This window comes from Leptidea sinapis, chromosome 47 (assembly GCF_905404315.1).
Source record: "Leptidea sinapis chromosome 47, ilLepSina1.1, whole genome shotgun sequence".
Classification (NCBI taxonomy): Eukaryota; Metazoa; Arthropoda; class Insecta; order Lepidoptera; family Pieridae; genus Leptidea; species Leptidea sinapis.
In genome coordinates this window covers 7,211,133-7,237,142 of record NC_066311.1, presented here as the reverse complement: position 1 = coordinate 7,237,142, position 26,010 = coordinate 7,211,133, and the positions used below count along the sequence as shown (strand labels likewise).

The 26,010-nt window shown below is 34.9% G+C and overlaps 1 protein-coding gene across 2 annotated transcripts; it reads right to left on the bottom strand.

The window, feature by feature from the left end:
• LOC126978092 (uncharacterized) lies at nt 1-24,982 on the bottom strand. Of its 2 annotated transcripts, none has more exons than XM_050826810.1 (15): nt 24,283-24,982; nt 22,753-23,416; nt 21,830-21,994; nt 21,011-21,150; nt 19,562-19,657; nt 19,380-19,488; nt 17,369-17,430; nt 16,114-16,259; nt 15,077-15,171; nt 14,459-14,534; nt 13,142-13,280; nt 12,400-12,544; nt 4,130-4,243; nt 3,260-3,439; nt 1-2,627 (listed from the first exon to the last, which is right to left on the bottom strand). In XM_050826810.1, the coding sequence occupies exons 1-15, from the start codon at nt 24,730-24,732 to the stop codon at nt 2,458-2,460; spliced, it is 2,751 nt and encodes a 916-aa protein (XP_050682767.1). In that variant the 5' UTR covers nt 24,733-24,982; the 3' UTR covers nt 1-2,457. The 2 variants fall into 2 exon arrangements, with proteins under 2 accessions (XP_050682767.1, XP_050682766.1); XM_050826809.1 differs by having other exon boundaries at nt 20,972-21,150; nt 24,283-24,981.
• Nucleotides 24,983-26,010: the final 1,028 nt, after the last annotated feature.

Sequence of the window (26,010 nt, the reverse complement as noted above, 5' to 3'; positions counted from 1 at the left end):
TTGATACATATCATTTATATTATGTGTATTTCACATGTAAACATTGCAATTATATTAAATAACTTACAAAGAAGACTAGAAGTTGAGTGTCTAGGTATGTACATAAACAAATATAATAACTTAACATATATTTTATCTTATTTAGTCAGATCTGGAAAAATCAGTAGGTACATACATAGTGAGTTCTATTAATCCGACTTCCATACAGTTATTGAGCACAGTTGATGTAATTTTAAGAGAATTTAGATTTCGAAGGCTTGCTATTTCCTAAATTCTAAATAAATTCTAAAATAAATACATAACGAAATTGTAATAATATAATTTACAAACGAAACTTAAAAACTAACTTTTTATAATAATAAGATTGATTTAATGGCATAGTGCCAATGCTAGCGAAACTCGCGATTCACTCGATCGATGTATGTAGTCATTGACAAATGGCGGTTATTATAATCTTGTAAAAAAAGGAATTAGTGGCCAATCGCCATACTGTAATTACTACTATTTCAAATATATATCAGATGACTGCACATTTCATACTAAACTAAACTTCAATTTTTACTTAGGCAGTTCCGCCTCTTATTACGTAGTATTTACATTATCTTTGCCAATTCACATTGGAAAAAATTTAAAACTTTTATTATCTACAAGGTCATGGGAATGCTAGATTTTTTTAGACCTAGAAATTTTGCCATTAAATAAATTTAAAAAAATGTAAGAAATATGAATGGGCAGTGCAGCCAAGTGAAACTGTCTAAGAAAAAAACGATTCACTCGATTGTATGAAACGTGCAGTCATCGATAGATTGACAGATGACGACTATAGGTAATCTTGTAAAAAACGGAGATAGCCGAAATTGCATGATATTCTATACCTAATATTATAATTGGTATTATATAACATAATTATATAATTATAACTAAAAATATAAAATTTAATATAGAATAATGACTACAACAATAATATAGTACTCGTGGAGTTATTTAAATAATAACATTATCTACCATTTTTTGTTGGTACTCATTGGAATATATTTATGGCCTCACTAACGAGTGTGAAGTGGAGAGATATTTGTGAATGTTTTTCACAAGTATGAGACCTAATTATTAGATATATTAAGACTATCCAGACGTAACATTTACCTAATAAAAGCCGCCACTCATGTTTATATATGATATGATGATAGAAAAGTGAGATAAAATATTGTTGAAGCATGCTTCGGAATTTGAACTCTAAAGGAGATATTTTGAACCTAAGTTTGGAACTATTTAGAAGTTGAAAGTATCTGGTTCCTCCCAAGACTATTATTCTGGTTCTAAGCGATATTGGAGTTCTTTTCAGTTGTAACGTTGTAACAATGAGATTTTGCTTAAACGTTAAATTATTAAGTATTATTATTTTAGTTAACCTGACGTTTCAAGGTCCTTCCAGATCTAGTTTTCAGGGGGGGACTCGATATTGGAGTTGTTCTATAAGCCTTGATTATTATATTATATTATAAGCGTTACTAATGCCGCGGATGGAAAAAACCGATCTAACACAAAACCTTTGTAATAAACTTAAGGAACCGCGGTGCGGTGTTTCCGGGACGATACGACATGGGTACTTTCAAAAAAAGCGCGTACACCTTCCTTAAAGGCCGGCAACGCTCTTGTGATTCCTCTGGTGTTGCAAGAGAATGTGGGCGGCGGTGATCACTTAACACCAGGTGACCCGTACGGTCGTATGTCCACCTATTCCATAAAAAAAATGATGCTGGGTTGTCTTAATTTTTATTCTTCCAATTCTTAAGTAGTGCGATTATTTCCTTGGCGTCATATTGTTAACATTATTATCACTAGACTTTTACGAATTTTTCAAGAGCGACTTATTTTTGAAGTGAAAGCTTTCTTAGTATCGTTGTGATTTTAAAGCCGATGAAACGAAAAAGCCAGACAGTAAAAAGAGACAGAGACATAAATTCATAAGATTTAACGTGGAAGAGAATGAGATAGGACGCATTATGTAGTGTTTTGGTACCAGGCAATCATAGTTGAAGAAGAGATTGTCTTATGTATGACGCGAGAATACCTTAATATATTCGTCATGCGCACGATGTATTACTACACAGACACCGGGAGAACATAAATATGGTAGCGGTGATAGTAATGTCTTTCATAGCGGTAGAAATCATGTTTCATCCTAGCAACATGTACCAGGACTTCATGTGCAGTCTAGAGGTTCATGCACAATGCAGCTTTCACTACTGACATGTGTACTTTGTACGCACGCAATTTAGGTAAGGTACTACTATCACTAGTATTGTACGCCTTTTTCAGGGAAGTCTTATTTTACTAGAATTGTGCGAAATATAGAGAGACGTAATTTTTTTTCCTTTTCAAACTAGAGCACTTTTGCACTTTTGGACTTTCTATTGAAACTATCTACGGCTGAGATTTTCAACGGCGACGATATAATTAATTGTTATCATAGGACGGGTTCCGAATAGCGGCGGCCCGCACATAGTGTGACGTCATAAGATCGAGGATTCGCAATGCCAGATCTTGGTTAAGCTGGGAGTGACTGAAGCTCGACACCAATAGATGCACTGCATTCTTCACCGTCTCCTCGCCGAATACTAATGCACCTGAAATAATCAAATACAGCCTGTAGGTAAAATTGTTTTAGAGTTGCCAGAGAACCACTTACGTACCCGAAGGGTAACCCAAAACATCTCATAAGCTGCAATAGTGTAACAGTTAAAAAAATTGAAAGAGTGTGTATTATGAGTACTTATTCCAAAGTGGCCGCAACTGAAATTAAAAAAAAAATTGACAAAAAAATCAACCGACTTCAAAAAATATTTCAAAACAATTGCGTATTCTCATACAATCAAATTAATTATTCTGAATCTTGTTACAATTATTGTTATTTTTGGAATCGGTGGAATATTCTTTCCAATAAAAAAAGAATCAACGAAATCGAGTCCATTTGTCGCTCACATACTTATAGCAAATATAAGACTTCTGGTTTTCTCATGGATGCAATTGTTAGATCTGGATCAATTAGAATGGTACCACACGGGAAGCACCAGCTTCCAAATAAAAAAAGAATTATTAAAATCTGTTCGTCGAAAATTACGAACAGAAAGAAAAACAACGAATTGAGAACAACCTCCTTTTTTTGAAGTCGGTTGAAAATGTTTGCTTTATAAATGTATTTTAGAAGATAGTTCTATATTCTGTACAATGTGAGGGAACATGAAGGATTTTTTATTACCAGGTAACTTCTCTATAACAAGTCGACATGTCTCATCTATATCCATTTCTCTCATGACTGCGTTTGTCACGTAACATTCGCTCTCGTCTTCCGACATTTTCTCAAACACCTCAAACACTTGTTTCCTTAGCCACGCCGTGAATTCCCGCAGCCAGGAATCTAGTAGTTTTTCCGCTACATCTGTAAGAAAAATCATTAAAATCGTTGTTTTAATGTTAAGTTTAAGTAGAGCTTGGTAACATTAAAATTTATTTATTAACTAATTGCTATTAGCAACAATTTTTTTTTGTTCTAAAGTGATAACCCTCACTTCTGGGATTAAATTTATTACACAAATAAAATTTGAAAAAATAATTTAATGAGCACTCTCCAACTGGGCCAACCGTTCGCGTGACGTAACGTTGATAAAATCTTGTATGCTTTGTTTAACTCTCAGATTGTAGCTTCATCTACAAAATCTACTTTACAGCTGTTGATAACCTGCTCAACTCCAATATTTGCATTTTAGGAAATTGACTTGATATTTTTTTTTATGGAATAGGAGGACAAACGAGCGTACGGGTCACCTGTTGTTAAGTGATCACCGCCGCCCACAATCTCTTGCAACACCAGAGGAATCACAGGAGCGTTGCCAGCCTTTAAGGAAGGTGTACGCGCTTTTTTTGAAGATACCCATGTTGTATCGTCCCGGAAACACCGCACAAGGAAGTTCATTCCATAGCTTAGTAGTACGTGGAAGAAAGCTCCATGTAAACCGCACTGTGGAGGACCGCCACACATCCAGATGGTGGGGATGATATCCTAACTTGTGGCGTGTCGTGCGAAGGTGGACGAAGATGACGCTCTTTCAAATACGTTGTAGATAGTTACCGGCGAATAATAAAGTGACTATGCGAGTAGCAAGGTGCGAGCGGGACAGTCCCATCTCTCCGAGCGTCTCCCACAAGCCGCACCACGCACGACCCTCACTCATGCACCACTCCTCTGAAAAAAAAAATCCAAATTTCTATATTTGATAGTAAAATATATATACAAAATTACTTAAAATCTACATATTAAAGAAATTTACAATTAAGCCTTATATATGTGTGTATCAGAAAACTTATTTCTACAACCCTATCTACGTGTTGAGGGATATAACTTTATTATGCTTAAAAAACTAATACATAAGGTTTGTGGGGGAAAATCCAGGAAACTGGGAAAACCTGGCTATTCCACTCCTCTGAAAGCGGTCCAGATAACCTTAAAGTCACACTAAAAGTTTTGCGTAAGTTAAAAAAACAACATGTTACAACCAAAATATTATGTTTATTGCTTTTCAAAAGACTCTACTTTACATTTTAAACATTTTTTCATGCGATCGAACCATTTTTTAAAACAGGAGGACCACAGATCTGAAGGCATGTTTTCTACGTGCTGATTGAACGCTATCACTGCCTCTTCGGAATTGGTAAAAGTGAAACCTGTCATCAAATCTTTCATTTTGGGGAAAATAGAGAAATCACAGGGTGCTAGGTGGGGCTTAGTGCAGGATGGGTCACGAGTTGTACTTTTTCGGAAGCTAAAAATGACGTAGTTTTGTTGGCCGCGGATTTTTGGTCGACTTTCGCGAACTTTTTTTAACACCGTAGGTAAACAAATGGTAGAATTTCACTCGGTATTACTCGTAACACTCTATTGATCTTTAAGTGGAATTGTGCAGATGGAATCCGTAGCTGAAAAAAAAATGGGGTTTCTTTTTACCAACGTATCTCGCCTGCCTCACTTTTGTTGGCCTGTTCTCATTTTCAAACACTCATTCACAAGATTGCTGTCATAAACATGATTAAAACGTCCGTGGTCGTATTTCATTAGCATGAGTACCATTCCACGCGAGCCCGCTTCTGCTCCGCTGTCAGTTAGTTCATGAGGGATCCAACGAAAACAAAGTTTCCGAATTGACAATTCTTCGTGTAAAATTTTCTGAATTTGGCTCATACCAAACCGCAAAAGTCCTCGAATTCTCTCATAGGTAATCCGCGGGTTTTCTTCTATTAGCCGCTTAACAGCAGGCAAATTCTTTTCGTTGACGGCAGTTGAAGCCGCCCTTTACGAAATTCGTCATGTAAAGAAACCCGAACTCTCTCAAATTCAGCAAACCATCGCCTCAACGTGCTCAAGCAAGGTGCTTCTCTCCCAAAAGCATTTTGAAGACGAGCGGCACAGTCTTGCGGAAAGAGAGAACTTTTAAAATCAAAAAACAATCATCGCTCTAAAATAGTTTCGACTCAATTCCATTTTCGTTGCGTACGTTGAACTTTGATACACATCAAAGAACTCACACGATAAAAAACAATTGACAAATGATTTCCCGCCAATAGTTCTTTTTATTACTAAGAAGGTTGCAACGTTTAAAAAAATATAAAATTCGAAATTCAAATAGTTCCGATTAGCTAGAAATGCAAAACTTTAAGTGTGCCCCATGTATTATTATATTACTAAATACGACGATGGGATCCCGAACACACAACTTTAAAGAAATCCGAAAGTTGACTGATATGAATACAGCTCATTTGGTGTATTTTGTGTATTTCCATAGCATTATGTCATACAGTTTGTTATTGAAGGGAATTGCTGAGAATCAAGATAAATATCTTAGATCATTTATAGTCTAGATAGACTATGGGAGCTGTGAAACGTCGAAAAAAAATTAGTTTAGAACTACCCTCTATTTTGAGCAATTCACGCACACTCACACAAACTGTTATACAAATCGCGAGTGTAAGACGTAGCTTGTCACGTACACTGAACTTATATCGGTTATCTAACAGCAAGAGACTCTATCTAGACGTATTAATTATCTAAGATAAATATATATTATGTTAATAAGATGTTACAGTACAAAAGACATCTACTGTTACTGCTTGATCGGATCTGGGAAAGCTAGAGTGAATAAAACCATAAAGTGACCACAAACAAATTACCATCACATCGTAACGGGCTGGTTTTCGTATATAACCCAAATTGGTTAAAATTTAGAATCTCGTAGCACCAATTATGGGGTAAAAATATTATAATTTATTTTTATTTTATTTTATTTTATTCGGGAAACAAACAGTACAACTTAATACACTTAAAAAATAAAACTTAAAATATAAATCACTGACCAATAAAAGTTTCCACAATTAAATAGTACATAGAAAAATGCGAGCAAATTAATTACAATTTAAAAGTACCTATTTGTAATGAAAATAATAAATATTAATTAAATATATTGAATTGAAAATAACAAAATATTTATAGAAAATTATATATGATTTTAGTAATAATATTAATAATAATAGCATACATTTTTAAGTTAATAAAGAGATGCAATATTTATTATATATAATACTAATGAGAATTAATTAAAACTAAGACATTTTCTTAATTTGTTCAATCAACTTCTGTATCGACCCTGAAAAGTAATCAATTGAACAGAATTCTTTGTTGTATACTAAACAAGAACGATGAATAAAGGCATTTTGTGCATAGTTAGTGCGTGTAGTATGTAAATTAAATAAAGATTTAATTCGCGAAGATTGTCTTGGACATCGGAAATTAAGGCAATTAAGAAGAAGTGGAGAGTCAATCATATTATGAAGTAATTTTAGCAGAAATGTTTGATCCTTTACCTTACGACGTTTTTCCAGAGAGATTAAGTTAGGGACATATTGATCGATAGCGGAACACCTAAATTTTAAATGCTTTAAGGATTTCGTTTGAATTTTCTCTATTTCTTGAATATGGACATTGTAATGAGGATTCCAAATTACCGAGCCGAATTCAAGTAAAGAACGCACAAATGCATTAAATAGAAGAATCAAGGTGGTAATATGTTTAAAATCTTTACTGACTCTAAGAACAAACCCAAGCATGCGATAGGCTTTTGCAGTCACACATCTATAGTGGTGAATAAAGGTTAACGAGGAGTCAAGGTGAACGCCCAAATCTCTCACCCATGAAACCCGTTCAATAAGATTTTTAATTAAAGTACTTGAATTTAATAGCATTTTTTTTGCGAGAAAAAGATATTACGTCACATTTTTTAATATTAAGTTGTAAGAGATTATCATTGCAATATTTACACAATTCATTCAAATCATCCTGTAATAAGCTACAATCCGAAGGTTTACTTATTGTTTTATATATCTTCATATCATCAGCATAGAGAAGAATTGAAGAATGTTTAAATACTGCAATAATGTCATTTATGTATAGGTTAAATAAAAGGGGTCCAAGATGAGATCCTTGAGGAACACCAGAAGTAACAGGCACGAACGTAGAGCAGTAACCTTTAACTGTAACAGCCTGGCTTCGATCCCTGAGGTATGAAGTAAGCCAACGGAGCAGGTCGCCATGTATACCGAGTTCTTCAATTTTACGAATTAGGATAGGATGACAGATTTTATCAAAAGCTTTTGAATAGTCGGTATACACAACATCCACCTGGAAGCCTTGATCCATTGCAGTAGTTACCTGATGAACAAACTCACATAAGTTGGACTCCACAGATTTATTGCTAACGAAACCATGCTGTTGAGGAATAATAATGGGTCGTAGAATAGGAAAAACACAATCAAATATAATTTTTTCAAAAAGTTTAGCAATAGTACATAATTTGGATATGGGTCTGTAATTTTTCACATTGTGCTTGTCACCTGATTTAAAAACTGGTACCACATAACTTTGTTTCCACAGTTGAGGCATAACGCCACTACAAATAGATTTGTGGAATAATAAATAAAGAGGAAGAGATAGAGAGGTACGACACGTCTTCAAAAAAATAGGAGGCAAGCCATCTGGCCCACTTCCCTTATTAATATCCAGTTTACTGAGGTATCTCTTTACTATAATAGGAGAAAGTGAAACTGATCCAATGCTAACAGAGCTATACTTACTCGAAGCACTTACACAATTATTATTGTAGGTTAAGACAGGTGATTCATAAATGGATTCAAAATATTTACTAAAAAGGGAACAAATATCATTTCCATCACTTGCCGTTAATTCGCTTACATTCATAATATCAGGGATATAACTAGAAGAGTTTTTCGCTCGGACAAATGACCAAAAGAATTTGCTACAATTTTTAATTTTGTTTTCGGAATTTGAAATATACAAGTCATAATATTTAGTTTGTAACCTTTTTTCGCGATCACGCAACAGACTAAACGTATCATAATCAGAAATTCTGTTATAAATTTTCCATTTCCTATGATACTTTAATTTTTCTTTAATAACTTTTATTAAGCATCTAGGGTACCAGCAGGGAAACTTATGGGTACTTCTTAAAATTTTGACTGGAATAAAATCATTTACAATTTTATGCATTATTTCATAAAAAACATTAACTGCATCCAAGATATCACGGCCATCCAATAATTCAAACCAATTAATATCGGACAGTGCATTATTGATTTCCTCGTAGTTAGCACGGTGAAAAAGTCGAATCAATCTAGCATTTGGCTTAATTAATCGTAAGTTCTGGATAGAAAATAATATTCCCAGAGCTGGGTGATGTGCATCCTCTTTAACAGGCGGTTGAGTGCAACGACTAACGGAACAGTGGCAGTCACTAAAAACAAGATCTAAATATCTGCCATTGACATTATGAACTGAATTAAATTGCCTCAGATCAGCAAAATTCATAAAGTTGGCCAAGGCATACACCAGACTATTATCGTCGCAAAGGTTACACAGGATCATGACATTGTCATTCCTATCCCACTGCGCAGTCGGGACATTAAAGTCACCCAACACCAAGAAACCATCGTTAGGATAATTTAGCTTCTCATCCGAAACCAATTCAAAGAAATCAATAAGCCTCTCACAATGATGGTTAATATTAGGGAAATAGCAGCAATATATATGAAGTGACCTGGTTATTGCAGTAGACATCAACGATACTGTTACTTTCACTATTTCAGCTGAAAAGTTGCTCAATTGAATGGATGTCGACGAACGAACTGTTATGTTAGACTTTAATGCGATAAGTACACCGCCGCCCATTTTGTCACCACGTACATTATAATTTCTATCACATCTATGGACAGTGTATCTTGAATCAAAGAACCACGTTTCGCTAAGACAGATAATATCATACTCCCCATGCAACATTGCCCTGAAGAACTTATTAGTTTTGGTACGCAAGCCTCTTACGTTTTGGTACAAAATGTTTAAATTATATCCCATGATTTAAAAAGTTTAAAGCAATTACACGTACAAAAAAATTCTGTAAAATAATAATTATAACTCCACTATTCAATATTTGCCTGGTATTAAAAGAAAAATTATAATATATTACATAATAAATATAAAAAATAACTATAATAACATACATTAAATAGATTCCGCGACTAAAAACCCATATAAAAGATAACTTATAAACACAAATGCCTTCACAAACGTTAAAAATTAAAATTGAACAAAATGCATTATAAAGATATAAACAACTATAGCAGGAAAACAAAAAGACTTCATAACATGATGTGCCATAGGTAGATATATAAGTAATCCTTATACAATTTTGTTTAAATCATTCACATTACATATATTTAGTACAGCGCTATTTTCGGAACGTCTTAACATTATACTGCAATTTTTTATCCAAACATATTTATAATTCTTCTCCTTTGCTATTTTTTTTACAGATAGCAGCAAGGTTTTATTTGAACTTGTTACATGCTCGTTAAAGTAAACATTATTATAATTGTTTGAAAAACCTAAATCATTACCCTTTATCTTTAGTTTTCTTGCTTGTGCAAGGAATTCGTCTTTTTTCCATCGACTTAAAAATTTCACAATGATAGGTTTACACTTTTTAGCATCCTTATTTTTGTTTTTGGTGGCAACTCTGGTGATAAAATCAATGTCGGTGCTGGGATCAATTTTAATGGAGGTTTTGCTGGCAACATTTTGTAAAATAGAATACAGATTTTCATTTTTATGTTCAGGAATTCCATAGATTTCAATATTCGATCGACGAGCCCATTGCTCACGATTATTGTTTTCTGTAAGGATTGATTGCATTGTAGATTTTACTTCCTCAAACTCAGATAACTGTTCACTATGCTGATTTAATTCTTTTTCACATTTTTCAATACGTAAAATTAAACTATCAAATTTTGAGTTAAAGAAGTCCAAAGATTCCTTAATACAATTGAAATCCTGTCGAATCGATATTAATTCATCTTTGAGTGGAACAAGTGCTGATTTAAATTCATCCTTCAAGCTTGAAAACTCCGATGTGACAACCGTCCTAATCAACTGCAGTAAATTGTTATCATTTTCGGCTTCTTCACATGACGTGTCCACATGAATACGCGAAAATGAACTACCACCTCTTTTAAAATTTATATTTTCATTTGACTTATTAATGACACCACTACTACGTATAGGAGTATTATCGTTGTTTGTTTGCCTGGGTAACATTAAAGAGCACTCCGGGCACATCCAATGCTTCTTCAACTCATTTTTTAATTCCTTTTTATTATCAGTTGCAAAGAGGCACTGAACATGATAATTTTGTCTACATTTAGTGCAAGTGATAATCTCACCACTGCTTCCTGTTGTCAACTTGCAACACGCAAACTTCATATTTTATTTATAATAAGAATATACTAAAATAAATAAAATAATAAAATGTTATTCACGGCCGAGATTTGAACCACGGACTTTCAACTGTTTAATTTTGGACAGTCTTGAATACCGCAACGCCAAACTGTCTTGAGTGCAAATGTTGAAATAAGGCATCCGATATTGCACTACTGGCCACAACATTAACTGAGGTCATTGAACTTATTAGCTGAAGGACACACAATGTCACCTCACAACAATATCAATCACAAGATTTCATGTTTGAATACTTCAAAATAAGCACTAAACTAACTGATTTTATGTTTAATAGCACTAGTAGCTCAGCTTAGATATTAATTAACATAAAGAACACACTTCTTATCAAGTTTTTACTGTTTATATACTTCTTTTTGAATAAAATATTACGATGAAACGGAATTACACTTGCTCAGCACGACATCGCACTGTTGACTTTTATAACACAGGATAAGTTGTATTGGGTAAGGTAGTTCGATAAAAAATTGTATATACAATTTAATGAGTTCGCTGAGAACATGTCTCATTACCCAAGATGAAAACGAATTAACTATATTATTAATCATAGAGCTTTAGTCCTGGATTATAATGCTACCACTCTTATTAATAATTACAAGGTAATGCACAGTTTACAAGAAAATAACAAAAAAAAAACTAAGCACAGAACACAGGAACATTCACGGAGCTATGATAGAAACGGAATAAATATTAAAGGAAAACGGAATATAAACAATGTAGGAAATTATAGAAAAATAATTATTGTTTTTTTACTGGCTTTACAACTCTGAGTTCTAGCCATTTTAGTTTAAAAATGTTTATTGATGAAACCGTTTAGTCTGTCCCATACTATTTTTACTGTTTTTCATTTACAACTGACAGTTAATTATTAGCAAGTTTTTAGCCTCAAGCGACATGCCAGCGCTCATGTACCGTTTTATTTACGATTTACTCGTTTCAGGTTAGAATTTTTTTTCGTTATTTTCTTGAAAACAGTGCATTACATTGTAATAAGAGTGGTATCATTATAATAGTATACTAAAGCTCTATCAACTACAATTTTTTTATCTATGCATTAAATCTTCTTATAAGGATTCTAAAACAGTTAGCTTACTGCTAACATTAAAAAGCCAGTCCTAGTAACCATTACATCATCCAAACGAGTGTTGTAATGTTGTATTGAATTTCATTACAACACTCGTTTGGATGATGTAAGTGTTATTAGAACATTGGAGGTTTTAATGTTGGCAATACGCTAACTGTTTCAGAATCTTTTATAGAGGATTCACATTATTTGTGTAGATAAAGTCTTGTATGCAACTGTTAATAATTAGGTATTTAAACACTCATGTGATACTATTATCACTATTAACCCACATTCGTGTTTTAATATTATACAACAGTTGCATAAATAACGATTACATGCTACAATGGGGGGGTTGGACTTAGTATCCCGTACTCCCATGTACGGGATACTAAGTCCAACCCCCCACATTTCCTTTGACACTCACCAAAGTCATCGGGGTGAGCTTGTAGCGGTGCAGGCAGCGTGTTGAGCCGGGGGCCCGAGGGTAGCTGGTGCAGGGAGTCAAGTGCTGCATCCACGTGTGACACTGCCCGTCGCGACCCCACTAGACGTGACACTGCCCCCCCCACCTGCAACCAGACCCAACGTCACACACGCGTGTTTCAAAAAAGAAGTGTGAAAGAAGTGATATATATACACCAGAAATGATTTATTTGCCAAGATTATTACAGCACAACCTAAGACATTTTTTTATGACAATAAGGTACGATACGAGCAGGGTGTTCAGCTGATGGTAATTGATACGTCCTGTCCATTACAATGTAGTGCCGCTCAGAATTCTTGAAAAATCCAAAAATCTGAACGGCACTACAATTCCGCTCGTCATCTTGCGATATAAGATGTGAAGTTTAATTTGCCCAGTAATTTCCTTCAGACCGAAGCACAATTATAATGCTTACACACTACTGCTTCACGGTAGAAAAAGACGCCGTTGTAGTACCGATAATCTAGTCAGTATCCTGTGCAAAGAAGCCTCCCACTGGTAAATGGCCTCTTAAGATACCCTTGGGCCTGGCACTTCCCTATTATTCCACCCACCATAAAGGCCGTCAGCGCAACTGTGACTCCGGCGTTGCATCATTTGAACGTGCATTGGTGATCACTGAGTTTTAAGTGTAAAGTGTTAAGTAAGCTTTTGCATGAAAATAGTTTTAGACAACACTCACAGTACACTCAAGCGAGGTGCACACGTAGCTCCAGCACTCAGCCCCACCCGAGTTCTCCACCGGGCCGCCCTCCTCCCCCTCAGCTCCCACTGCCCCGCGGATTGTGTTGAAAACTCCCGTCACCGTGCGCTGGAATAATCTGTTGAATCACCATTCACCATGAATGACTGTAGAAGGGCTTGGTAATTTAAACGCACTTAAAATTGAAATATCTGTATTTTACAGTTTTCACTAATACTTATAATAATAACTGACTCAATACAATTTGGGGAGCGTTTCCCATTAGAATTTAAAATAAGTAATGCCTCCTCGAACTTAGCGCTCTGGCTTATATAGGGCACGACCGCCTACCGTGATGATCCTACCAACTATAATAAATCATAAAATAACTATGCTATAAAAATAATCTTTTGCAAACTAAATCTAAATTAACATTACACAGTTCCGGTCCGTCAGTCCGTATGTCAGTTAAAATTTATAATACGTTACCAGAACACTTAAAAGCCGAAACCAATATTTAAAAATTCATAAGCTCTTTGAAAAACTTACTTTTAGAAAGAGTTACTATTCTATTAATGAATACTTTAGAGGAAAAAAATATTTGAAAATCTGCCCCTCTATCGTTCATTGCTATGCCTTACGAGGTGCATGTGATAATTATATTTTAGAACTAAAATTTTGTTTAGTAACTAAGTCGCATGTAACGCAATTTAATTAAATAAATAAATAACTGTTAGTTGGCACTGCTGTATTGCCAACTAACGAATCAAGTTAACTAAAGATAATATATGCTATTATAATTATTTCTAATCATAGTGATAATTATTTTAGATAGTATTTAAATAAATGTAATTATTAATTGGGATATCTTATGGCAATTCATGACGTTGGTGGCGCTTGTTAACACATCAAGCTGACATAATGACAATACAAGACTATACAATCACTGCTATACTAAGGCCAGCGAGATGAGATAAAAAATGTAAACAAATGGACCGTTACTTAGTTACATTGCGATAGCGAGCGATTACTATTGCTGTCCCTATTGCTAGTTCGCACTAATGGCGTCAGTTGGTCGACGATAGCTGCTGTCGTTGCGTGTTTCGTGGTACAGGAAAGCAGACAGTACCGCAGTAATTGTCAACATTTGGTCCGCCATTTTCTAAACAAGTTCATTCCTGTTTGGATTGCGTTTTGAAGTTTATTGAATTAAACGATTAATAAAATTTTGACCTTTGCTAGGCGGGTAATAATTATTAATCATTTACCATTGACAAATGTTTAAGTTGAACAGAAAAACTAAAGCAAATTACTCACTTGTCAAGACGTTGCATATTGTTTATGTGTTCAGGAGATGCCGGGGCATTCCTTTCCAAAGTCATATCATATTCATCTGCGAACCATTAAAAAAAGTCACATTTACGATATTAATTAAGATCAACGAATAATATAAGTTAGTCCCTTAAAGTGAATTTATTGGAAATAAAGGGGGATCTAAGTACTATTGATATCTGGGGGATTGATATCCAAATTGACACTATGTTCAACTAATGAAGATCGTTGGATCTTCATAAAATTTAGTATACAGGGGATTTCCGGGGCGATAAATCGATCTAGCTAGGTTTCAATTTTAAAAAATGTAGTTTTATCCGTGTTTTAATGAGAAACAGCTACAATAACATTAGAATACAAAGGTAAATTTCGCCACTATATACAATACTATAAAAGCTTATATGGGACATTGGGTGATCCGGAAAGCAGAAGACCTCGGTTCGAATCCAGATGTCCTATTACTTTTTTTTTGTTCAAGTTTTGTACATTCTTAAATAACCAAGCAAGGCTTGGTCGTCCGGATATTGTGTTATAAAAGTGCGAACGTTTCCTGTCGAACATAAATTCGGATATTTCCTATGTATCTGTTAGTATTCAACTCACCAGCAAGAGATGCAGTGTCCACCTGTCTTTCAGTGTGATGCCGCTGCGTTCTACCTCGAGTCTCTTCTGCACTCTCCCACCAAACTTCTTCGCCCCTGCAAATGTAAATGTATACATTGAATTATATACTCTTAGATCAATAATACGTCTAGAGAGACTATGAAAGCTTTGAAAACGTCAAAAGCGACGTTATTTAATAAATACATTTAATTGTAATGCAATTTTGTTAAAAATGGGACAATTTGTTATGTTTTTAAAGTAATAACCCTCACTTCTAGAATTAATACACAAATAAAATTTGAAAAACAAAACATGGGACGCTGAAATTTCTAGCTACCATTGTTCTCAGGTCTGAGGCATATCTACTCAATGGGATGGTAGATTTTAACGTTCAAAAAGTGATTTTAAATTCTTATTGTGAATTCAAATACAAGTATTTAAAGGAGTACGATAAGACCAGTGCTAAAGCCTTTGAAAATGATAAAGTGAAGAAAAATTGTAGTGGGATGAAACTCATTGGAAAAGGAAGAAAATATAACAAAAATGAAAGGAGAAATAAATTACGGGCGATCTGAGGTCGGGAAGTGGAAAGGGGGAGGAGGTGTTTAAGGGTATAAAATGGTTTATCTCGATTTCCTGCAAAACTACAAGTCCTATGGAAAAAAGATACACTACAAAGTTGTAGGTAATAAAAAGATCTACAACTTTTGTCTTTACACTTTTTTCACATAAGTTCATAATTTATGTGAAAAATTGAAATAACCAAGTTTTTGGCTTCTTATTTTTATCTTTTACAAAATATTTTTTCCGGGAAATTCGGTGAAAAGTTACCTTTTAATATCTTAAATACCCTGTATTTTTTTGAGTTGAAACACTCATTCTTCAACTTATTTTGACTCAAATATTGGTCTACTCGTACTACTGGCAAAACTAAGAATCCCTTCAAAACGTGGGCGAAAATACGTGTGGGCGTTCTACCAATGGTACAACACTACTATTCTTTCTAGATCAAAATACATCAACATGTACCAACGTACCTTGGCGTCGCAGTTGCTTCATTCAACAAAGACCTTAGTTTAGCGATCGTATGTGAAAGATCTGCAGTTTCTTCATACTGAGGTTCTGGAGAGTCCGACAAACTGAACGGCATGTTTTCTAGTTTCGGCTTGACTTGTCCGTGTGCCTAAGATAAGAAATATTGTGGTTTTAAAGCAATACATCTATCAAAAATATAAAGATTAAAATCTTTTATGATAACGTTTAACCAGTGGGCTGCTTTGCACAGGATGCCGGCTAGATTATGGGTACCACAACGGCTCATTTCTGCCGCGAAGCAGTAATGTATACACTTTACTGTGTTTCGGTCTGAAGGGCGCCGTACCTAGTGAAATTACTGGGCAAATGAGACTTAACATATTATATCTCAAGGTGACGAGCGCAATTGTAGTGGCGCTCAGAATTTTTGGGGTTTTTCAAGATTCCTGAGCGGCGCTAATTGTAATAGGCAAGGCGTATCTTAACTGTATAGTATCTATTAAGTAAAGAGGACTCGCACGGAACGCGAGAGGTTGCGGGTTCGAGTCCCGCATCGTTCATAATTTTTTTTTTCATATTTATTTGTGTAATTAATCCCAGAAGTGAGGGTTATCACTTTAAAAACATAACAAATTGACACTGTGTAAGAATGCATCCATTGCTCAAAATAGAGGTTAGTTCTAAACGTACCTAATTATTTTCGACGTTTTCACAGCTGTCATATTTCGTTTATCTAGATGTATAAATGATCTAAGCCGAAGAATATCTTATATATAAAATTCTCGTGTCCCGGTGTTTGTTGCCAAACTCCTCCGAAACGGCTAAGCCAATTTGTTTGAAAATATGTGTGTATATCGGGTAGGTCGAAATCGGATAGAATCGGTCAATATCTATTTTTCATACTTCTAAATGATAAGGGTCACCCCAAGGGTAAATATTTTTTTTTGACAATTTTTTTTTTTGGATTTTATGATTCTGCATTAAAAAATACAACTTCAAATTTTCACCCGTCTACGATCAACGCCTATTTGTGTATCGCGATTTTAATATTCCATCCACAGATACGCAATAGAGTTGCAAGATGGCAATCGAATATAATGATTATTATAGTAAGATAAAATTTTGTGGTAGGTCTGAGAATCGGTCGTCATCTATTTTTAATACCCCAAAAATTTTAATTATTGATTTTTTTTTATTACTTTATATGGCAATACAACATTTGCTGGGTCATCTTGTATTATTATTAAGTTCACATACCATACTATCTTGAGACGTCACTCGCTGTTGTTTTATCAAAATGGGCGCCGAATTTCCATCAGCTGAAAATATGCAAGTCTTATTTTTTGTGGTAAATAGATGACTTTATATGTAAATATGGGACTTTTACGATCTACAATAAATTAATCTAAGAGCTTTAAGGGTTTTATTTCACCGGGACACTGCCTTGGTGTCCGTAAGCTACCAAACTAGACACCTGGAATTGTGTGTAGTGCTCTATGAACGGATGAGTCACTTGGCGTTGCGTAGAGACATCGCTTTATTGTCTATCTTCTGCCGCATTTATCACGGGGAGTGTTCCGAAGAGCTGTTTCACCTAATTCCTGCCGCCGAATTCCACCTTCGCACAACACGCCACAAGTTAGGATATCATCCCCACCATTTGGATGTGTGGCGGTCCTCCAGGGTGCGCTTTTCAAGGAGCTTGTTGTGAGGTGTTTCCGGGACGATACGACATGGGTACCTTCAAAAAAAGCGCGTACACCTACTTTAAAGACCGACAACGCTCCTGTGATTCCTCAGGTGTTGAAAGAGAATGTGGGCGGCGGTGATCACTTAACACCAGGTAACCCGTACGATCGTTTGTCCTCCTTTTTAAAAAGAAAAACTAGACACCTACCTCGAAGAGATAGCGCTACTGCTGTATGTAAGTAGGAAAGGAAAGTTTAAGAGAAAATGGAAACTGTGGTGGGTTCATCCTTATTTAGCCTTAGCGTTTCATTTTTAAATCACTGGCGGAATTATCTGTTGAGGAATTATCCTGGATTGATGGTCTTCTTTGAATTTCGATAATAAATCTTTCTGTATCGAAATTGGACGTAATTCCAGAAAAACGTTCCAAATCACAATCATGTCGAAATTGAGTAAAGAACACAAAACTGGTCACGTGATTCATATTAACGGACTGACAAAAAATGGCAGCCCTACTGTCACTCTTTCCATGACATCATGACTTAGTAGCCCAACCCACATGTATGGAATACACTTATATTTATTCAACTTAAACACGAATTCCTTAAAATGTGATGTTTGTGGCTTGGAACGTTTTTCAGGAACAAACGCAATTTAAAACAAGCGGCCAAGTGCGAGTCGAACTCGCCCATTAAGGGATCCGTAGCAGTAAGTAAAATATATTTGAGTTGATTGAATGAAAGGTGAATTGTGGGTTACGACTTATGACGTTATAAAAAAAATACTAACTAAATCTCGTTAATACCAATTTCCAGTGGAAATTTGCATACATCATATATTTTTTTTATCACTCTCTTATATTAGAAGTTACAGGGGTGGACACACATTTTACCACTTTGGAAGGGTATCTCAATGAAACTATTCAGTTTAGAAAAAAATATATTAGAAACCTAAATATCATTTTTGAAGACCTATCCATAGAATCCCCACAGGTATGAGTTTCACGACAAAAAAATTTTGAGTTTCAGTCCTAAGTATGGGGAACCCACAAAATTTACTGTTTTTTTTTTATATTTTTGTGTGAAAATCTCAACGCATTTCATAGAATATATCTACTTACCAAGTTTCAACAGTATAGTTTTTATAGTTTCGGAAAAAGTGGCTGTGACATACGGACGGACAGACGGACAGACATTACGAATCTAAAGGATTCCGTTTTTTGCCATTTGGCTATGGAACCCTAAAAACACAACAGTGCACACGTGTTACATGCAATGAGATGGGAGCGGCACTGGCGGCCGAGTAAAACACCATACACCTCGATAGTAATTAGTGGTGGCGTGACCAGTAACTTTCTGTGCACGCGTGCGAGCTGGTCGCGCCACCAAACGGACACCAGGTGAGTAGCTCTCTATAGAGTTGTATATTTTTTGTTGGTAGTTAGCGACTGGTTGCACCACCAAGGTGACCCGGTGAAATATTACGGTTTATTACAATTCAAACAGAAGGGACGGAAAAACAATAATATACAGATTAGGCTTTGTCGAAGTCTCATTTAAAAAAAATGTCAATTTCTTACATGCAGGGGTAGTTTGTCGGTAATCGGCTACCATGTTCGTTCTTCGCGATTTGATCGCATCTGGTGACATCCTGTCTCCCGATTTCTCATTATGGGGGAAATACTTCTCCTATAAGCATATGAAAGTAATATTATTAGTCTTACGTTCTGTCTACACATAAAATTTTAACAAGGCTACAAACCTGTGATTCGTCACTGAGACCAGTAAATCGGAGGCCCTTCTTGATACCGGCGATTCCTTTGTCAAAGAGACCTTCCATCATTCCAGCCGCCTCGTCCTAAATTATAATCATTTAATACTTAAAACTCCAAGCTTTAGCGAATTTTGTATATTTTTTTACTACATTACATTTATTAATTATCATAAAGTACTTAACTTATTTTTCACAATCCCTAATTATTTTTATGTGAATTAAATCAGGACCACCGTACCGGGAAAGTAACTCTCTGTGAGTAAAACAATTTATATAAAAATTTTATGTATATGAGTTATTGCTAAAAACATTCACAATATGGTACTACCAAGCTGCCTTATCGTTTAGATATACAGCAACTGAATTTTAAGATTCAGAAAACAGATAAAGCTGTGGAGTGAACTTCCTTGTGCGGTGTTTCCGGGACGATACGACATGGGTACCTTCAACAAAGCGCGCACCCCTTACTTCAAGGCCGGCAACGCTTCTGTGATTCCTCTGGAGTTGCAAGAGAATGTGGGCGGCGATGATCAGTTAACACCAGGTGACCCGTACGCTCTTTTGTCCTCCTTTTCCATAAAAAAAAAGATAACATTCATAAAATGTTCCATCCCACTTCTGATATTTAGGTACAATATAAATTAATGTCGTTATTAGAATTGGAATTGGCCGCTGCCGTTATTACAATTCAACCTGAAATTTTAGTTACAGCTTTCATTAATTTCCAATTAATAAAAACCACTAGAACAAAATTATTTGCGACTTTTATTGTCTCTTGGCTATGTAGCTAATTTGTGGAAAGTGCTTTCTTTGCTAAGCGTACGTATCACACATTTCAATAAATGCCTACTTTATATCAAAGTAGAATTAAAACACAACTATATCTTAATATTAGCATTGTATTGGTAAATTGGCATTATATATGCCATTTTGTTAAAGTGAACCGTCTGGATAAATATAACGTAAATTTTCGAAAATAAGTTTTACTTAAACGCGATTTAATTATTCATACAAAATATTACACCCGAAGACAAAATACTATTTTTTTGCACGTTATTAATTTATACATAGGTATATCTGTAGAGGTGAGATCAGCATGCATCAATGCAACGTAGAAGGTAGGTACTTCACAGGAAGAGTGGAACTGACTAGACTCGCTTCAAGCTACACCTAAAGTTTTTGTAAAGCAATATCGGATGCAACAATTCATGCTTTGTGAACATTCAATTTTAAAAAAGAAACATTTTAAAAATAGGTATTTCACCACACTATTCATTTTCTTATTCATGTGTAGTTAAGTGTTATTTATAAACACTGCCATATCAGATACTTACTTCTAGAACAGAATATCAAGGAAAAAAGCATATAGATATAGAAAGATAGGTCGTGCAAACATACACTGGAAAGCTTGCGCGTCACATCTAAGCTCAAAGGGACCTGCAGATCTCCAATTTTCGTTTTGGCCTGATTCACTGTGCTCTGAATATCCTTCAGCAATAAATCAGTTGCTTTCGGACTCGTCTCTCTCTTTTCCTTCGTTGGTTCTAATGAATCCTCATCTATTGTGTCTTCTTCTCCTATTAAGTAACGAAAATGTACAAATATCATTTAAATATAATCCAACATATCATTGATATGCAGAAGAAATAGTGTAGGAGATAGCACACAGCCTTGGGGCACTCCAGCATTCACGGGCTTCGGGTTTGAGCAATAATCGTCGACAACGACCTATATGCTGCGCCCAGTGCGGAAGCTAGAGGTCCACTTGCATAAACTCTCGATAAGCCCAAGTGAAGGAAGTTTTGAGAGAAGCGCCTTGTGCCATACACAATCAAAGGCCTTCGCTATATCCATGCCTTTTTTTCTTGCTTTCGATTTGGAGTATATTATAATTATGAAAAATTACTTATATAGAAATGGGCTAGCAATGAATATTTAAAATATTTCATCAGTTACTGAATGTCCTCATTCCTTGAAGGTAAATAAAGAAAAGATTGAAGAATACTTGTAGAGGAGTTATGATCAAACCCCATTGAGCATGGTGCCATTTCTGTATTGATTGAAACATCTGCAGTACTAATTAGATAAGGCCTTTACTGCACTTAACACTTTTCTGTTGAAACTAATATTTGAAATCCTGTTAAAGAGATATTAGCCTTCATAACGTAATTTAACATACTTCTATGTTATTAAAAGATCAAAAGTTTGCTTATTATTGTAAGACACTTAGTTTACTTATTATTGCAAGACACTTACCAAACCACAAAGGCTGTGGCGAATGCCTTCGTTGGTTTGGACTCTGTTCAGTGTCCTCTTGACCCCAAAGTCTACTCAGAGTCAGGCCATCTAAGCTAGCAAGGAGATCCTGCCCCATGCTAATGCATTGGAGGTCCATGTCAGTCTCCCACGTTTTCACACTACCTGGTAACAAAAGATATAAATTACTTCTGAATGTCCAACCTTCAATTGTCTGACTTTCCGTACTTCATTAACACTATACAGAACCCTTATAGTATCACTATATTATCCGTCCGTAAGTCTGTCTGTCAAGACCTTTGACCTCTGGGTGTCCCAGTTGTACATTTTGAGTTGAAATTAAAGTTCTAAGTTAAAGTAAAACAAAGTTACAGGTGTTTATATATGTGTATGTTTCGACACTCTCAAGGGAATCAAAAATTTAATCTTATGTTTTTGTAGTTAAGTCTTAAAAAAACAGGCTCTCTATGCATCCAATGGCTGTCAAAATTTTGAATTGAGTTCACTGTATCATATGTGGTATCATATTATGAAAGGGCTTCAGTGACACAAGCTTACAGATTTCTTAGTCACCACTTACAAATCTGGATTAAAGTTGATATTGTAATAATAAAAAAAAACAATTATTGGTAATATGTACCTTCAAATTTGTACCGAACCCTCAGTGGGCGAGTCTAACTGGCACTTGTCCAGTTTTTTATTATTTTATGTCTATTTAACTAGTATGTCTTTGATTAGTAGGAATGAAAGGTATTGTCATAACTTACAGTAGTTACAAAGATATGATCCTGTCAGAAACAGACAGTCAGTTAGTCAGTTGGAGAGAGCTGCATATTTTTAAATATACTTAAATTTCTTTAAATTATATTGCCACAACTCAAAGACATAATAATCTTAAATACATACTAAAAATGATTAATCACCTTCAATAACTCTATCATATATTTTTACTTCACTTTTGCCTTGTCGGCCCCTTCTCTGCCTCAACACAGGTTTGTCGTCAGTAGATTCACCAGGTGTAATTTCAGTGGCTTCAATACAGTCATCTTTATCCTGTTTTGTTTCAGAATCACTTAGTTTTATTTCATCAGTCATTTTAGATTCATTCTTTATTTCTGCATTATTAACTTCTACTTCATTACCAACCCGTGCATTATTTTCCATCTTTTCATCAATATCTATATTTTCTGGAGCTTTATGTTCTTCTGCAGGTTTTTCGGCTTCTTCTGTTAACACTGCAACTAACCTATCATTGAGCCACACAGGATCAGATATTGTAGTTTTGATAAATATATCCAGCTTCTTTGCTAATATCCTGACAAGCAACTCAGAATGTGGTGTATCCCATAGCTCCCATGGTACTAATTCTTTCATTATAATCCAAATTATTTTAACACAATGATCAGAAGTAGCAGTCTTTTGGTTTTGATTAGTAGCTGTTACATGTGACTTTTTGTACAATGATTCAATGGGTAGTGTATTTGCTTTTTCATGTCTTTTAATTGCCTTTTTGTATTCCTTTAAATGGCTTATTAAAATTCCACACAAATGCACATACACTTCTTTTGTTTCTATATGGTTGCAAATCTACAAAAATTAATTATTGTTTGTTATGCTTAGAGGAAAATGGCTTATGAAGGTTCCTGGTAAAACATAAAAAGTACTTCTATGATGATATGGAAGCTGTAAATGGTGGTAAGTAGGCATTTATTGTGAATTTATTAGCTCACATATTGTGTATTCTCATAGTCCATTAAAATAAGTGAAGTATGGCTAAGACACAGAATGGGGCATTCTGAACTTAGAGTAATTGATTTTTTCATACAAATTTTAATAAAGATATCAACTCAAATTGACTCAGTCGCAGAGATGTTGAGAGAGATCTATTATGGTCAGATTGAGGTAAAATATGGTACACATGAGACAGTGTGTGGTACAACAGTCTTTGAGAATGCAGCTGCATAGTAAATCTAAGGAGTGCTTAGGAGTTTTTTTTATGGAAGAGGAGAACAAACAAGCATATTACTTCACTTGATGTTAAGTAATCACCACCACCCATATTCTCTTGCAACTCCAGAGGAATCACTTTTATAAAAAAGATCTCATTTGTTCAATATATCTCCATTCTAGTGTAACATTCATAATACCATACATTCTGGATTATTGGAAACATTACCTAGTTCACTAGTACTTCAATAGTAATATACTTCAGTATATTTTCATCAAATTAATTTTAAAGAGGCTAAAATCCTCTCATCACAATATAATATAACCACCCGTCAAATACAGCAGTTACAAAGTAAAATATTAAAGAATGTTGAAAATTGAATAATTTAATGTAAGTGGCAGTAATAAGTAGTAAGTAAGTCAGAAATTATTAATGTATTTTAATTTACATAAAAAACCAACATATTAGAGCTCATTTAAATAACATTATACCAGATTAATTATACCTGAAAAGCTTTGCTTATTATCTGGTCCAACAATTGCTTACAAGCAAATGGAAAACTTATTTCCTTTGATATATAGTATATGTACCATGATGACACCAGTTTCTTCTCCAATACTGTTGTGATAACACTCAGTTCATTGGTATCATACTCCTTGCATTCTATTTCTTGTTTATTATGTATTTGAGGAAGAAAATCCTGAATGGATCGAACAAAGGTATATTTGTTAAGCAATTTAATGTCAAATGATATTGGTTTGTTTAAATGCAATAAGTACTGAATAAGTTTAAAACTCAGTACTAAAGAAATAATAAATACAATTAGAGCGTAACCGATAAACCACCAGCCGGTTATAAATGATGAATTTGTAACAGAATTAAATATTGCACAAATTACTGTAGAACTACATGATATCAAAGTAATGTTTTCTAGTAAACTTCTTTTCATAATCATTTTGGTAGGTTGCAAACTTGTACATTAAATATTATCCTCGATTATATAAAATAATCAAAAACAAATACGTTTTCGCTCTTATTTACGATAGTGCAATAGGTACGCATTTGCGATTATGGTATTTTTGCTTGAAATAAAAACAAAAGATTTTTCTCAATTCACATTACAGAAAGTTCTCTATTACACTGAGGTTTATACTTTATATTAACAATTTATATGGAAATTAAAAACACGAATCAATAATCACAACACAACGAAAATTCAAAACAGTGTACCCGTTACGTTTGACAGATTGCACAACCAGACAATTGTCAATCAGCTGGTTTTGACGTGCGGGGCAGAGTTTGACATTGACAGGATTATTATAGGTAAAGAAAATTATACAAAGCTGGTTGGAATTCTGTAAATAGCTTAATTTATTGACTATCCCTACGGCGTATTAGGTGGTTGTCTTAGAATATGACAGCATCCCAGCGTTATAAATAACTGCTGTGCTGTCACTGTAATATTAGTTATATTTAACACCAAAATTACATTTAGAAACACTAAGATTGATTTTAATGTATCAGCTTTCAAATTGCATCAATTTTCGGCTCACCACGCCCATAGGGGCCTTAGCGGGCTTATAGGGGTCTCGTCCACTACCACAAGTGCCAACTGTACGAGCACTTATCATGCAGCTGCAAGAATAACCCCAGGTGTCTGAACTGAATTGGCAGCCATAGCCAGATATTCCGGACTGCGTTCTCTGTAGGGCGGGTGCCCAAACCCAGTAATAGCGTAGGTACCACACCAGAAGTCGCCAATCGCAACGCAAATAAAGTGAGGACAAGGCTATACCAACCTTTATTCTAGCGCGGCTTCCGAAGGCAAACGCGGCCTCCCTTGAGGTCACAATCACTCAGACCTTATTTAGGCTTGATCTAAGAGTTCGCTATCCACCACCAGTTAAATCTTTTCTTGGCTTAGGAAACGTTTATGAAACCGCACAATCGTTATCCTCGCATCGCTATCTAGTATAATCTGGTTAGGAATGAACGTATCGCGCTACGAGGCGGTACTCTTGTATATTTCAAAAAGTGTCTTCATTCCATTCCACCTATCAATCCGTGCTCGCCAACATCGATGCTTCAACCATCCGAGTCAGAATGCTGATCACTGTATGTGTCACCTATTAACCTTTTTATTAATTTTAGAAACAGAAAATCAAATGAGAATAGGTTAAATTAACATTATGTAGAATAGTCCCAAACAGTCGATAAGTAGCCTCCAAAATAA